Below are 16,393 nucleotides of genomic sequence, written 5' to 3' on the forward strand. Positions count from 1 at the left end.
TGTTTACAATCGGTGAGATCTTTCTAGGGTATCGTCACAAGTTTGGATTTTGTCCACTCCTGCGGTATTTTCCCTTCTCTCCATACATGACTTGCTTGCATAGCTCGTGCATTTCGTTCATAAGTTCCTTGCCTCCAGCTTTTATAATGTCTCAACTTATGTCGTCCACTCCCGGACTTTTGTCTTTCTTCAGATGTTAATTTCCCTTTATATTGCTTCGTAGAAGATGCTATAATTTTCATTATCCCTTGGTGGTGAGGATATCTTTTCGAGTTCATCCAGCAGCACTTTATTCTCTTTATCCGTAAATCCCGATACAAATCGCTGTAATACTCAGTCCATCTCTTTTTATTGTCTATTTTTCCATCGAGATCTTACCGCCCTTGCCTTGTGTCGCCGTTTGTCTTGGTAGCCACTTCCTCTGTGTGCTCCTGACTCGTTTGTGTGCCTCCCTGCTCTTGTATTCTCCAGAGTAGTATTCAGTGTCACTACATTCCCTATCCAGCCACTGCCGCTAAACTTTTCTTGCGGATGTCCTTACCACATCGCGTAGCCGCCATCTCATCCGATGCATTTATCTCTAACTTTGTTTTTCTCTTTGATTGTGCTAGTTCCAAGGTTGTTCTCAGTTTTCCATTTTCTTTTGGGTTTTATTACTCACGGCATTGTAGCTTCCACTGCGTGCTCATCTGTCTTCTAGAGTACTAACGTCTTGCTGTCTATGCTAAGGTGTTCTATTTTTGTCCCCCCCCCCCCACCCGATTCTATACCGTAGTATATTGCTGCTGGTGGTGCACTGCTCACTGGTGAGTGTTTTGTTTCATGACGATGCCGATGGAACACGTGGAATAGATTTCAGAGAGACAGTTTAATTAATAAATTCATTCTTCTAAAAATGCAGTCCTTACTGCACTCCTTGTTAACCCACTTCTACCTTCCTTCACAACCACGTCCCCCCCTCTCCCCCTTCTCCTCTCCTCCTGCTTCCTCCTCTACTTTCCTGCTCCTTGGCGGTGGCATGGATACCCCCACGTTACCCAGAACATTTTATGAAGATGTAGAGCTGTTCTTCTTGTCATACATAGGAAGAGCCCGTTAAATATCTCCATGTACGGATACATATACAGGATTTAGGTTAGTCCATCAGCCGATTGGATTTCCTGACCAATAGTATCGAACAACATTCATTTAAGCCAGCGAACTCTGATCCAGTTTCGATTTTCTGGGCCTCATCAGCAGCGCTGATGATACCCTGCGAGCAGCTTCACAATACGGAAACGCGACGTTCAAAGTACAGGACGCGGCGGGCGGCGATTTGAGTGAAAATCATCTGTCGGCAAAGGGCTGGCTCAGGTGACCACGCGGCACCGTAGGGTTCGCAATGGCTGTGTCGGCGAGGTCCTGAGTTCGAATCGAAGCTTCAGCCTCCGATGATAAAGCTGAGGGTCTCAGGCGTGGCGAGTTCGATGGTCTCAGTCCGATCGCAATTGACTGCACACACAAAAAAAACAATCACAATGAATGTGCTCCATGACTTTATACATTACAACTCTGATAATTAATTGTATATATGCAGTTTACTTGATTGGCATGAGATGAATGGTATTCGCAACTGCGTACGTGTTCACGGTTGTGCCGTGTTGTGCTTTGCTGTACGCCGCGTGTTGTTTCGCATGATGTCCGACGATTCGCTTCACATGCCAGGCGCTTCTTCAGTTCCTCATGGAAACGCGCAGAACTGGGAACCTCTTCTGCGGCGACTGAATCTCCTAAATAATCTCCCGGCGTGCGGGGCGAAACGTCGGACATCATGCCGAACCACACCTCGGGACGACCCGAACCTCACACGGGCAGACACGATCTGCGCTCCGAGCTGCATGGATCATTCCGAAAAAAAAAAGAAACTGCGAAATGGAAATGCACTCATCAAATCACACGTCATCACCATCACCACCACCACAATTAGAACAACCATTGCGATGTGAAAAGCATTTGAAAGGGAGAGCTGCCGAGGAAGAAGATACCCTAACAAGGTGTGCGCGCTCATTCCATTGATAACGTGGAGAGCAACGTTACCCGTGACAGAATGGAACATTCCGAATGATCCCCCAGACCCCCCCCCCCCCGCTCTCCGCCACCGCAACCCCCGCCCCCCTGTCGACCCCTCTCACCGCACTTACCCCCTTCTCCCTCTCACCCCCCCCACCCACCACACTCCTCTAACTCGGGGGAGCGTGCACGGATCCCGAGCGCAGAGCGCGACCTCCACCCTGCCAGAGACAACGCTCCTCAACCCGGGGACCCACACACAGGTGAGCGCACACACGCAGACAAAGATCCCCCGTGTAGCCTTAACACACTGTTAGGGCAAGTGCAGTTAGTGAGCACCTATGAAGGCCGACACGGCACATGCAGGGGTGGGGTGGCCAGCGCCACGCCCGGTCGCCTTTGTCTCCCCAGTGCTGATGTTTACACACTGCACCAGGTGCTCGTTTGAGGATGACACACATACATCGTACGTGAAGACCCGCACACACACACGCCAGTAAACCCGAACGCCCACCCGAGGCTGATCTGTACGCTGCCAAGCAAGCGCATCTAACGGATCAGGTCTAATTGGCTCACGCTTGTGAGGAGAACGGGAGTGGAATCACCTTAGGGGACAGTCAGCTCTTTGTTCAATTAACCTATTACAAAGGTAACGTGTGTGTGTGTGTGCTCATTGTGTATACATGGTCGTGTGGCGGTTTGTGCGCTGCAAACTGAGGTCCCACTCGAGTTCGATTCCCGCTCATATCTGAATCAGTCCTAAGCCTCCCCTTGGTCGACTTAGCCTCAAATTAGTACGGTACCCGGTGCGATGCCTAATCATGGCCACGCGGGAGACAAAGGCGGTCGTGCGTGGTGCTGGCCACCCACCCACCCTCTCGTGTGCCGTGCCGGCCTTCCAAGGTTGCTTGCCTATGTATGTTGAACTTCTTTCGCACCGTACGTTGCCGACCGTGTTGATCGCAGTGGCTGGAGGACAACAGACTCTAAACACACAAAGCAGTTCGAAAGAAATTCGTTTTCATTCTATATTTAGAAGTGCATGGCTCCAGTGCTAAAAGCACTTACCTCAACAGTCTGTTGAGGCTACGCGGTGATGGGGGGTCTATGTAACTACGGTATGTGAATTCCGCGGAGCATTTATGCCACTGGGGGCGGGGGGGGGTGGAACGGTGGTGCAGTGGTTGGCGCACTTGTGCGCTTTGAACCCGACCCTTGCAACCTGAGTTTGATTCCCGGCCCTGGGAATTGTTACTGAACCGATCGCAGCGCACTTTAAATAATTTCAGATCGTGTTTCCAGCCGTGTGCGCCAGAGAGTTGGCAGCGATGTTCCCTGCACAAGACAAGCTGAATGTATAAGAGCGTGTGTATGTGTCACCGCATGACGCTGGATCGCAACTGTGCAGTTGTTTAAATTGAAGGCAGAAATAGGAAATCGGTCGTATGGAGAGGGACGAAAGGAAGAGCTTCAGCCTTGACTTGAACAGCGGCAGGGAGCCGACGGCACGGACGGCTGCGGTAAGGGAGTGCCAGACCGAGGGGCGGCACGGGTGACGCGACAATGTTTCTGTGGGTGCGGTGTTATTTGCATCCGAAGATGAGCCAATTAATCCAGGGTTTCTCAAATTCCAGTCACCGACACTCTCACCACGCTAAGTCCTTCCCCATTCAAATACAAATCGCTGTACCTCGCTCCACGCTGCACGCGCCCGATCGTTGTTCAACACGCCCCACGTGATGCACGATGCAATTGACTCTAAAAGCGTCACGTGGAACACGCGCGCGCGCACTGAAATGTTAATTTGAATCGGCTCCATTAACGCAGACGGCTATCATTTATTTCACGCGAGACCCCTGCAGCCACTCGAGGCGCTATATATACCAGCACTGTAAGTCCCGGTAATGTAAATAATTAGATTTTTTTATTGAATCGCCGCCAAAAATGATCCCGTGCCAAGTAACGAGCGATCCTGTGCTGTCCACTTGAGCTGCAGCATTTGTTGGACACCCGTCGTAGATTCGGGCTCCAGTCAAACTCGAGGTCCTCCGGTCGGGAAATTCTAAATTTATCTCCGCAACCCCAACCTCTCACCCTCTCGCCTGATCCCTAATCCTGACCCTGCGCGCCCAGCCGCGCGTGTGAAGTGGGCCAGGATATGTTGTGTGATCTGCACCCACTGAGAGAGATTACTCTGTCCTCTTACGCAAAGATCCCCCGTGTAGCCTTTAAAACAGCCTTTTGGGGCCAGCGCTGTCAGCGAGCATTCATACACATGTGGGTGGAAGTGTACAGCACCACGCCCGGCCGCCTTTGTCTCCCCAGTGACGATGTTTTGTACATACCGCACCAGATACTCATTTAAGGGTGAGTCGACCGAGGGAATGCCAAGGATCGGTTCTTTATTCCCCACTGACGGTGGCCGTGAGCGGGAATGGAACTCGGGTTGACAGGGTTCGTAGCGCAGCGCAGCGCGCTAACCACTACACTACCGCTCCCCACACACAGAGACACACTGAGACGCGGGAACGGTACAGTATTGTACTCAAATACAGACTTACAAAGTCATCTAGACAAGACAACGATCCTCCGTACAGCCTGTAACAGACTGTTGTGGCAAGCGCTGTTAGCGAGCACCTATGAAGGCCGACGCAGCGTACCAGGGGGTTGGGTGGCAAGCAGCACGCCCGGCCGCCTTTGTCTCCCAAGAGGCGATATTTACACTCCACACCAGGTACTAATTTGAGGCTGAGTCGACCTAGCGGAGGCTCAGTACCGGCTCAGATAATCGCCACCGGTGTTGGCCGTGAGCGGAAATCGAACTCGGGTGGCTGGGTTCGTAGCGCAGCGCGCTGGCGACTGACCGCCACACTACCGCTCCCCACACACACTGACACAGTCATAGACACGCATACACATGTACACGCACACACACTGACACAGTCATAGACACGCATACACATGTACACGCACACACACTGACACAGTCATAGACACGCATACACATGTACACGCACACACACTGACACAGTCATAGACACGCATACACATGTACACGCACACACACTGACACAGTCATAGACACGCATACACATGTACACGCACACACACTGACACAGTCATAGACACGCATACACATGTACACGCACACACACTGACACAGTCATAGACACGCATACACATTTACACGCACACACACTGACACAGTCATAGACACGCATACACATGTACACGCACACACACTGACACAGTCATAGACACGCATACACATTTACACGCACACACACTGACACAGTCATAGACACGCATACACATGTACACGCACACACACTGATAAATACACGTAGACACGCGCACAGCCATTCTCGGACACGCACATTCATTAAAAATAATCTCTCACAATGCACACCACGCTCACAGACCCCACTCGGCAGACCCCCCCCCCCCCGACTCCCCGCTCCCTGGCACCGCCCGACGGATCCCTTAACCCCGTCTCTCACCCCCATCCCCTTCCACGCTGCGACTCTGTTTTTAGTGCCTCTATTTTCGTGGTCTCTTGGCACACCGGGGACCGATGAGCCCGGGGTGAGGGTTGGAGGCGGGAATTGCAGTCGAAATGTCACAGCAGCTGAAAGCGAGGCAGCTGGGCGCAGAGCCCAGAAGGCTCTGGATGAGTCCTGCCCACCCCTCGCCACCCGAACCCAAACCCCAACCCCACCGAGCGGATTGGGGGGAGGGAGCGGGGGGGGTCTTCAATGAAAACGGGATTCGTTGGACGAGCGCCTACCAGGGTCATTTATCCAAGCAAGGTCTCAGCCGCATCTGTCCGTGGTATCCCTCGCACAGAGGGTCCCTGGGTTTAAGACTCTTGACCCGATGCTGCACATATCACGGACTTACACAGGTTGCGACGGGGGTGGGGTTGACGCGTTGGCCATGACCCAGCGCTTACGGCGATCCAGGGTCGGGCAATCCAACAGCCACCACGACGAGGTGGGTTGAGCCGGAGGGCAGCCGTCGGGGTTGGCATATCCTCTGAAGCCCGGCGCCAGGCAAATGTGGTGGTTCTGTCGGCCACACCACTGTTTTGTTGAAGGTGTCAGTGGGCCTCAAGTTAGCTGCCCGAGCCTCAGGCCATTCATGAACGCCACGGCCGGGCGACCGCAAAGGTTTCCACGTTAGGTTGGAAATTTTGATCCGTTGCTTTTCGGATGCCGTCGGAGAGAAATGCTCTCATCTCCGCAGGGATGTTTTTTTAATCCTCGTTAAGTTTTATCTCCGTGGCTTTGACCGGTGCTTAATTTCAGCGGGAACAGTTCAGAACGCTGTCCTGGGAAAGTATTTAACTAATTAAACCAGTATTTAGTTTTTATTTTACTTGGGAAGGCCCACTGAGCTATTTAGCTCTTTTTCAGAAACGACCTGTCCACAAACGATAGCTCAGAGAAGTGGCTTATCGCGTGGAAATGTACAGCAGCCAAATACTCTTAAACACACATCGAATCTAAATGTGGAGAGAAACCCCCGGAGGACCCGGAGAAAAATCCACGCGACCACGGGGAGAGAGACACGCAAACTCCAAATATACAGCAGCAGCAGGCGTCAGATTTGGGATCGAACCCACGACCTCCTGCGTACCATGCGAGGCAGTTGCCATCTCGCCACCGCGGCGCTTGTTCTTTGGCAACCAGCCACAATCCGTCGAGCCAATGATATAGGATTGGTATCGATATGCGTACGTTGTGTTCCAGTGGTGCTTCACGCCGATAATCCCTACTCCTTGCCAGTCGAGCAGCAGCGTTTCGGTAGATATCGAGTGAAATATGAGTCCGTAGCCTATGACCCTCCTGTGTGTGCCAGATGCAAGGTCTGTTCTTCGCTGCTTTTGTCCTCCCCGCCGCACGTGTCCACTCCTTTCCATCGAGAACATTTCCAACGCAGCAAAGAGCCCAAAATAAGTCGGGCCGTGGATGTTTGTATTTTTCCAGACAAGAGTAGCCCTCGTTATGCAATGAGGCGCACGTGATCAAAATACATTACCTCCAGGTCTACAAATACAGCGGGTGGAGCGTGTTTGGGGGTCAATCATTTGGGTGGGGAGTTCCTCAATCCGCCGCCTGGACCACCAGGCTTCCACGCAGCGATGGGAGACACGGCGCCCACCGACAGCAGCAACAGCAGCAGCTCAGAGGTCGTGGAGAGCGGTGCTCCGGCCGCCCCGTTCCTGGCCGGGTCCCCTTCGCCGGGGTTCCCCGTGCTCGTGGAAGGGGTCCCCATCAACGGACCCCTGTTGGACGCGCGCTGCCGGCGAGAAGTTCCTCCTGGATGTGTTCCCCATCATCTTCCAGGAAGCCGTGGTGAAGGGCACAGACGTCAATGAGAAGGTACTGCCCCCTCTCCCCCCAGGTGCCCCCCCACCCACTCCCCTGCTAGACGCGCCGATTCCGTCGCTCCATCTCCGCTGTGGGCGTCCTCAAATAGCGCGTCCACTCCTTTGGCTGTCACTCCGTTGTTAATCTCGACCAGCGGATGCATGTGTGTTCGTGTGTGTGTGTCTGTGTGTGCGTGTGTGTGTGTCTGTGTGCGTGTGTGTGTGTCTGTGTGTGTGTGTGTCTGTGTGTGCGTGCGTGTGTGTCTGTGTGCGTGTGTGTGTGTCTGTGTGCGTGTGTGTGTGTCTGTGTGTGTGTGTGTCTGTGTGTGCGTGCGTGTGTGTCTGCGTGTGCGTTTGTGTGGGGAGCGGTAGTATAGCGATTAGCGCGCTGCACTGCAATCCTGGCGACCCGAGTTAAATTCCCGCTCAGGCCACCAACACCAGTGACGATTATCTGAACCGGTCCTGGGCTTCCCATAGGTCGACTCAGCCTCAAATGAGTACCTGGTGCGGTGCATAAAAACATCGCCACTGGGGAGACAGAGGCGGCCGGGCGTGGTGCTTGCCACCCACCCCCTCGTGTGCCGTTCTGGCGTTCATAGGTGTTCGCTAACAGCACTTGCCCCAGCAGTCTGTTAAGGCTATACGGGGGATCTTTACCCATTGTAATGTATATGCATTCATTAATCCCCCCCCCCCCGCCCCCTCTGGCCTTCGCACATGAAGGGCTCGCAAGTGACGTTATCACACCCATCCCTCTCCTTGAGGAACGAGACAGGAGGATTTCTCCACAAATTCTGGCTGCCGCCTGATGATGCTGGTTGTAATTACTGGCGACATGCCGTACTCAGATTGTGCATGTTGTGGATTTATTGTCCAACACACAACCGGTTAGTGCTGTACTCGTAACAAATTGGCACGCTCTGGTTACGTGACAAACCTTACTGATTGGCTGTGTCGGGTGGTGGCCGGTTTAACGACACATTTATATTTACGCGATCTAACCCAAAAAAAACCTCCTATGGATGATATTGGTCGCGAAAGCCGACTACGTGTTAAACGGGGGATCTTTGTCTTCGTTGGTTAGTGTCGTACACGATGAGTATGTGTTCGTGTTTCCAGGAGCGTCCTGCCAAGTGTTTGTACTCGGGGGGCGATGCTGCGCTGTGTTGCGTAATCCCAATCGAGTAATGTACAGGACTACAGGCGCATTCCAAGCATGACGATGTTTGTCCCAATGCCAGTTACTTTGTGGGTCGTGTTGAGTGTGTGTATGTGGGGAGCGGTGGTGGAGCCGTTAGCGCTACGCTGCGCTACGAACCCGGCGATCCGAGTTCGATTCCCGCTCACGGCTAAAACGATTGTCTGAATCAGTCCTGGGCCTCCCCTAAGTCGACTCAGCCTTAAATGAGTACCTGGCGCAGTGCGTAAAAAACATCGCCACTGGGGAGACAAAGGCGGTCGGGCGTGATGCTGGTCACTCACCCCCTTGTGTGCCGTGACGGCCTGCATAGGTGCTCGCTAACAGCACTTGCCCCAACAGTCTTTTAAGACTACACGGGGGATCTTTGTATTTGGGGTGTGGCAGCGAAAATGTTAGCGCGTTGCGCCACGAACCCGGCGACCCGAGGTCGATTTCGGCTCACGACCACCACCAGTAACGATTACCTGAACCGGTCCTGGGCCTCCCCCCTAGGTCGACTCAGCCTCAATCGAGTACCTGGTGCGTTGTATAAACATCGCCACTGGGGAGACAAAGGCGGCCGGGTGTGGTGCTGGCCACCCACCCCCTCGTGTGCCGTGCTCGCTAAAAAGCACTTGCCCGAACAGCCTGTCCCAGGCTACACGGGGGACCTTTGTCTTTGTGTGCTCGTGCTCCAGTGCGCGTGCGTGCGCGTGCCCAGGTGTGTGAGTGGCGACCCCCCGCGGAGCTGCGCGCGCTGCTGGACGTGGAGCTGGGGGAGCGCGGGGAGCCCCACCAGCAGCTGCTGCAGCGCTGCCGGGACGTCATCGCGTACAGCGTCAAGACAGGTGCGAGACGACAACAACAACAACACTGATAACAACACTGACAATAACAACAACACTGACAACAATAAAACTGATAACAACAACACTCACAACACTCACAACAACACTCACAAGAACACTGACAACAACAACACTCACAACATCAACAACATTGTTAACAACAATACTGACAACACTGCTAACAACAACACTGACAACAACACCGACAACAACACCGACAACGCGACCAAAATGATAACATCAGCGCAACACTGCCCAGTAGCATCCTTCACAAGCCTCCTGCACAGAGGCCGATCTTGACACCGCTGGTACCAGTCATCGGCAAGTCCACTCAGCTCCAAGTCCTGTACCACATCACTCCATCTCTTCTCTAGCCCGTGCTTCGCCCGTTTAGCCCCCTAAATCCGGCCGAACAAAAGCTGCTTGGGCATGCGGTGGCTGGGCATGCGGGCTACATGACCCAGCCAACGCAGCCTTGCCTGCCGGAGGAGCTCACCAATGGGACTTTGCCCAGATCTTTCAAGGATTTGTGAGCTCCTCACACATTCCAGCCTGGTTAAACCCAGGAAGGATCGTAGGCAGGCCAGCCTAAATGTTTCTAACCGGCGAAGATGCTCCATTAGGGGGTCCACGTTTCGCAAGCGTAGAGAAGGGATGGAATGCCTGTGGCCGAGAAGACCTGAAGCTTCGTGCGGAGCGACAGACCAGACAGCTTCCACACAGCATTACGCAACCGATGAAAAGATATTGCCGCTCGACTGATTCGGAGTGAGACCTCCGCTGCCAAACCACCACTAATACCACCACTAACACCACCATGGCATCACGCCATCGACGTCCGGTGTGGCCTGTGTTCACATCATCACGTCGCACGCGGCGTTCTTTACCACGTGCTCACTCACAACACAGTTTAGAGAGCCAGACTCCGCTGATAAGACCAACATGTTGAAACCGGTCCAGAGTTTGTTTGGCAATATGCTGCTGCTGGGTAATATTGGCGTTTGAAGGCACGTGCTCTGATGGACCTAAGCATATGCCGCTTTAATGTGGAGGAGTGAGCGAACTTAGGTCTCTTCAGTAATTCGGTGGCGGGCAGTTTGGTGTCGGAAGCGGAGGAACCGGGCGTCCTCCTCCATCTCTTCACCAGCACGTGACTCCCGTGAAGCACGTGACTCGTGCGTGGCCACCCCACTCGGAATCCCTCTCATCGCTCACCGCCCGCTGGGAAAACAGACGCTGTGCATCTCATTTCTGCTCGCTCCCTCTCTTCCCTCCTCTCTCGTCGTCATCATCAGCCTCTGATCACTCCCGACATCTTTGCCCCGTCATTCCTTCTCCTCGTCTTCCCGTTCCGCGCTCCTCCTTTGTTTTCCTGCTGCTCAGCTGAGCGCGGCGCCTTCCTCTTTGTCCGTCTAGGGCCCTTCCGTTCCTGGCATCACTTCTCTTTGCGCGCTCATTACATCCTTGACTCCACTCACCCTCCCCGTGGTGGTGTCACGCATACAAAGTTGTACAACAACTAAAGCGTCCACGAGCTTTATTTTAATCCCGTTATATAATAACGATTCATTCGTTTTCATGAGCCACGGTATTTGATTGCCCGTGTGGGTGTGTACGTGGATGAAATTAGACGCGTGGATTTATGTATCCGAGACAGGAAAAGCATCCATGAGACCCGAGCCTCCCTTTCTGCATGAGAAATTGTTTGGCAAAATTCTATTCTAGCGTGCAGTGGCATAGCATGGTTGGCATGTGCCTGGTCCACAAAATCAACTGGGCCCCCCTGTACAATCTCCTCTCTCCTATTGGCCCGGTGTCTGTGCCCCCCTCGGCTCGTGGGAGAGCAGTTGCACCGCCTGCACACTCGTTAGCTACGCAACCGCCAATGGGAGTTTTTGCGTAAAAAATCCCTCAATTCTCCCGAGCCAGGTAAGGGATCTGTTGGCAGTGCAGCTTTAGCACAAACAGCAACCACAACACTGCCCTCAAAAGGAAACACGTAGAGAAATATAGATTTTTAAAAAAAGTGTACAGAAGAACAGTCTGGAGACTCAGCGAGGCTGTCGTGAAGACATCGATTACTGAATTATCGTCGTCGTCACCTGCGTGAGAATCACGCGCACACTCACCACCCCGTCCGCGGAGCGCAGTGGCCGAGAGCTTTGGAGCTTGAGGCCTCGGCGAGTTTCCCTCTGGGCTCACCGTCAAGTCCGAGCACACGGGAACCTCGCTAGTTGGAGCTGTCACTGGGGCGCTCAGCGTCAATAGCACATCGCAGCGCCCGCCAGCAGCCGGGAACGGGTGGCAGCCCTGCACCAAGCCGGCGCCGTGCCTCGTGGCGCTTGACACGGAGCCTGGCACTGCCATGCCCGTGACCAAATCAGGCGACACGTGACCTTTAGAGCCTCGTGTCCTTGGCGCTCGGAGTCCCGAGTCGGATTTTATAGGAGTCGCAACGCGATTCTCGAGACGGTGGGTAGGGTCCTCCACGAGGCAGGATGATGGAGATGAAGGTGGGGGGGGGGGGGTGATGGAGGTGGAGGGGTTGATGGTGAGGATGGTGATGATGGTGGGGTGATGGAGGGGGTTGTTGGAAATGATGGAGATGATGAGCGGGGTGATGGAGGTGGAGGTAGTTCATGGAATGATGGAAATGATGGGGGTGATGTAGGTGGAGGAGGTTGATGGGAATGATGGTGATGATGTGAGGTGCAGCGGGTTGATGGAGATGATGGCGGTGATGGGTTCATAAAGAGTGGAGATGAGAAAGCCCACGTGGGGACGATGACAAGTCTGTGCTCGCACCGATATCTCTGTAGACACAATCATAATGATTACCATGCACACACCTTTGTTAATCCACTGCCGGATGAAGTAAGGGGAGGGGGGGTTGACCAGCAGACTGGTGAACCTGGGCGGAAGTTTGTAACGCAGTGCACTAACACACAGACACGCAACGTCAACGATGAGCAGAAGTGATTGACACACACCTCGAGGCAGACACGGAGGTGTGTTCACACGTGGACGCGTACGCGCGTCTGCGTCTCTTCTGGCCACCTCTCCCGACAGAGACAACATGGGTCTCTCCACGTCTCTATATCGGAACTCACACTGTCTCGAGGTGCCATGGATGCCACTCTCTGCAGATCACCTTTAGACTCACACACATGTCAGCACACCGTACAGTACGTACGTATGCGAGGTGTAGACACAGAGGCCACACACTGCCCGTGTACCCACCGTGGACACACGCGCAGCCCTTTTGACAGTCCTGGACGAGGGCCTGCAAACGCCGTGCTGGTTAGGAGGGTTATTTGGCTATACACCACGTGCGCTGAAGGCCAGGGTGATTGAGGGGGGGGGGGTGAAGGGGTGGGAGTTTGGGGGGCTTTGGGGGGGGGGCTGGTCCCTGGGGTGCTTTCGTTTTTTTCTTTTTGTCCGATTGCCGCTTCAGTCACGTAGACGGCGGCGGTGGAACACAGAGTGAATGTTCGCGTCAGTGGAGCGTGAACTCATCGAGCCCCCCACCCCCTCCCCGCCTCGCCCCCCCCTTGTGCATTGGCTTAATTAACGAAGAACAAACTCCCCATTCTTAGTTCATAATCACCTCGCCGACTCACAATGGCATCGCTTTACGCTTCGCGCAACGTCATGGTTTAAAAAAATAAAAATTCACACAAAGCGGTGTGGGGTGGGGGCCGGGGAGGGGGGTGTAGAGTCTTTTGTTGTTGTTGTTTTGTTTGTCGCGTTGTGTTTTCGTATTACACAGAAGGGCGCTGTTAGAAAGTAAAAAAAAAATTGTCAAGTAAATTATCAAATTAATGAGAAGCTGAACTGCCGCTGAATGGCGATGAAGCCGCCAGTCGCTCGCGGGCCTCGATCGCCCGTCCCAGCAGCCGGTGTCAACATTAGCATTCACTGGACGCAGTTCTGATGAATAACAAAACACTTGGTGGATGGGAATAATGGAGATGATGGAGGGGGGGGGTGATGGAGGTGAAAGGGGTTCATGGGAATGATGGAGGGGGAGGGGGTGATGGGGGTGGAGGGGGTTGATGGGAATGCTGGGGATGATGGGGGGTGATTGAGGGGGAGGGGGTTGTATTGTATTATTATCATCATTATTATATACCGTATTGGGGTCTTGACGAATCGGGCGACCAAGAGGAAGACCTAAGGCCAGATTGTGGGAGACTTGTCAGAGCAGATCAGTCATCAGTATGACCCAACTGACCTTGAGTGACCTTACTATCCCACTTGTCCGACATAACCGAGAGCCCCCGCCTTTGTCTCCCTCTCTCTCTCGCAGTTCACCCACGCTTCTACAACCAGCTGTTCGCCGGCCTGGACTACCACGCCCTGGCTGCTCGCTGGATTACCGAGGCCCTCAACGCCAGCGTGTGAGTCCGGCGTCGTGCCGTGTGCCGTGTGCCGTGCCGTGTGCCGTGTGCCGTGCGCCCCGCGGTGGGGTACTGCGGTTAGCGACACCGCGCCGCAAACTCGTCGACCCGAGGAGTTTGATTCCCGACCACGGCTGACATCAGCGGCGAGCGATATTTGAACCACGTCAGGGCCACCCCGACTCGAATCCGCCTTAATTGCGTGCGAGCATCAGCGCTGGGGAGGCAAAGGCAGCCCGGCGTGGTGCCGAGTATATAAACCTATTTTTAACTATTTTTATTTTGCCAAGTAAGACCCACTGAGCTATGAATCTATTTTTCAGAAGTGGCCTGGCTATCGCAAATGATAGCTCAACGAAATGGCATATCACGTGGAAATTTATAGCAGCCAAATGCTCATAAACGCACGTTTCTAAATGTGGAGGGGAACACCGGAGGGAGGACCCGGAGAAGAGTCCACGCAACCGCGTGGAGAACATGCACACTCCACCCATAGAGCAGACGTCAGTGTCGGGGTCAAGCCCCCAACCTCCTGTACAGAAGGCGAGCTAGTCAACATCTCGCCACCACGTGTGTGCGATACTGGCCTAAACGGCACTTGTCCCCTCTCTCCCGCAAAGGTCTGTAAGGCTACACGGGGGATCTTTGTCTGTTGTGCGGCGAGCAGCTACACGTACGAGGTGGCCCCCGTGGGGGTGCTGCTGGAGGAGGAGGTGCTGAGGACGTTGCGGAAGATGGTGGGGTGGACCTCGGGAGACGGAATCTTCTGCCCGGGTAAGACGCGGCCTCCACTCTCTCCAACACCGACACCACAGGGCACGTGTAGGTATTTACGTTTACAAACACAGATATGTATCTCTCTATGTTTGATTACTTATCCATGACATCCTCAGTCGAGTCGAAGCACAGAATAAAGAAAGCCAGTACGGTGGTCATTTGTCGTATATTTACTGTATGTGTAAAAATCATTGGCGGAGTTTGAGGGGGGGTCATGGGGGGCAAGGCCCCCTCCCAAACTTGTCACCTTTATTAATTTATCTTCAGTAGTTTACAATTAAGATTGTAAAAAATCGTACTTATAAGCACCCGCGATTCCTAATGTGAGGGACAAAGCGGACCCCTGCCACCCCCCCCCCCCCCCACAAATATAGAAGTGAAACTCCGCCTATGGCAATAAATGCCCCAAAACTTACGATGGGCGTCAGTAAAGTTCCACGGCTGCGGCCGCACGCACGCCTCAGCCACCGGGCTACAAGACGCACCGCCAACGGTTGCTGTGATGCCGGCGCAAGCGATCAAAATAAGAAAATCGTGCTTCGTGTAATTCCGGCGAATGCGGTCGTCGGCTGACACTTCAGCGGATTCGGGTCTTCTTCTTCAGTCGAGAGGAGCCGAGGAGTGGGGAGGAATGGGCTGAAGCTGCGCGCCAGACATCTTTGTGAGAGTGGATTATAATCATTGTCGGGCGGCTCCTCGGAGTTTGCGCGTCGAGTAATTCAGCAAGTCATGGAAAGGTCACTTTCTTATCGCCAAACGGAGTTATTCTTCAGACTCTAGAATTGGGGGAAACAGATCAGGCCAGCTCAGACTCTCTCCCCATCATCATCATCGACAACAACAACATCTCGCTAGGAGGTGGTGGTGGTGCACGTGGCCTGTGATCCAGCACTGTGGAGGAGAGGGGGTTGGTGGGTCACGCACAGATGCTGAGAAACTCCCTTCATTTCCTTTGGGCGTCGAAGAAGCGTACCCCGTCTCGCCAGAAGAAGGCGGTACAGCAGAAGTGCACTTCCACCTGCTCCGTCCCCCTGGGATAGAGCGTTGCCCCCTCGCACGCGTGGATTTTCTCCGGGCGCTCCGAATCCCTCCCACGTGTTAAACACTCATTAATGTGCCAATAGCATCTCGACACATAGAGGACGGCAGACCTCTAGTGCGTATTTAGTGCCAGATCACTGCGTAGGCTGCTGCTGCTATTTCCGCTCGTCTGTGGTTCCTCCTCGCGTCTCCGAGTCGTTCTCTCTCTCTCTCTAAGAGGGCGAGCGATGGCCGCGCGGCACCGCGTAGCAAGTTGAAATCACCGTTATTACTTCCACCACCGCCATCGCCCTTGTCGCCGTCGTCATCGTCGTCGTCGCCTGTGCTTGCGCAGGAGGCTCCGTGTCGAACATGTGCGCGATGAACGTGGCCCGCTTCCGGCTGTGTCCGCGCGTGAAGACGGCGGGGCTGAGCGCACTCCCTCGCCTCGTGCTCTTCACCTCGGGCGAGGTGAGGGTGCCCAGCCCGGCCCGGACCACACCCCCCACCCCACCCCTCCCCCGGTCACAAAGGGGACCCAGCCCCATCTTCCAGCATCCCTGGGATGACACGCAGACCCCACTACTTGAGTTGGGTGGTGGCGGTGGTGGTGGTGGTGGTGCACGCCCACAGTGGTCCAGCTCTCTCGAGGTGAGAGGGTTGTTGGATCGTGCAAGGGGGAGTGTGGCGCTCCGATGCGTTTTTGGGTCACGCCGCGTGTCGTTCGGAACGACGTCCGACGTTT

General features: G+C 54.2%; 1 protein-coding gene and 1 pseudogene across 1 annotated transcript in view; one reads left to right on the forward strand and one right to left on the reverse strand.

Annotated features, from left to right (window-relative positions):
- LOC133344739 (G protein-activated inward rectifier potassium channel 1-like) overlaps positions 1-16,393 on the reverse strand; it is a 240,705-nt pseudogene that overhangs the window by 192,112 nt on the left and 32,200 nt on the right.
- GADL1 (glutamate decarboxylase like 1) overlaps positions 2,192-16,393 on the forward strand; it is a 28,354-nt gene continuing 14,152 nt past the window's right edge. The window contains 7 exon segments of the mRNA XM_061554845.1: positions 2,192-2,312; positions 7,179-7,348; positions 7,350-7,433; positions 9,325-9,451; positions 13,761-13,851; positions 14,519-14,625; positions 16,004-16,119. Coding sequence (XP_061410829.1) covers positions 7,193-7,348; positions 7,350-7,433; positions 9,325-9,451; positions 13,761-13,851; positions 14,519-14,625; positions 16,004-16,119 — 681 coding nt within the window. The 5' untranslated portion in view covers positions 2,192-2,312; positions 7,179-7,192.

This window comes from Lethenteron reissneri, chromosome 20 (assembly GCF_015708825.2).
Source record: "Lethenteron reissneri isolate LAM-NWPU_2019-01 chromosome 20, ASM1570882v1, whole genome shotgun sequence".
Taxonomy (NCBI): Eukaryota; Metazoa; Chordata; class Hyperoartia; order Petromyzontiformes; family Petromyzontidae; genus Lethenteron; species Lethenteron reissneri.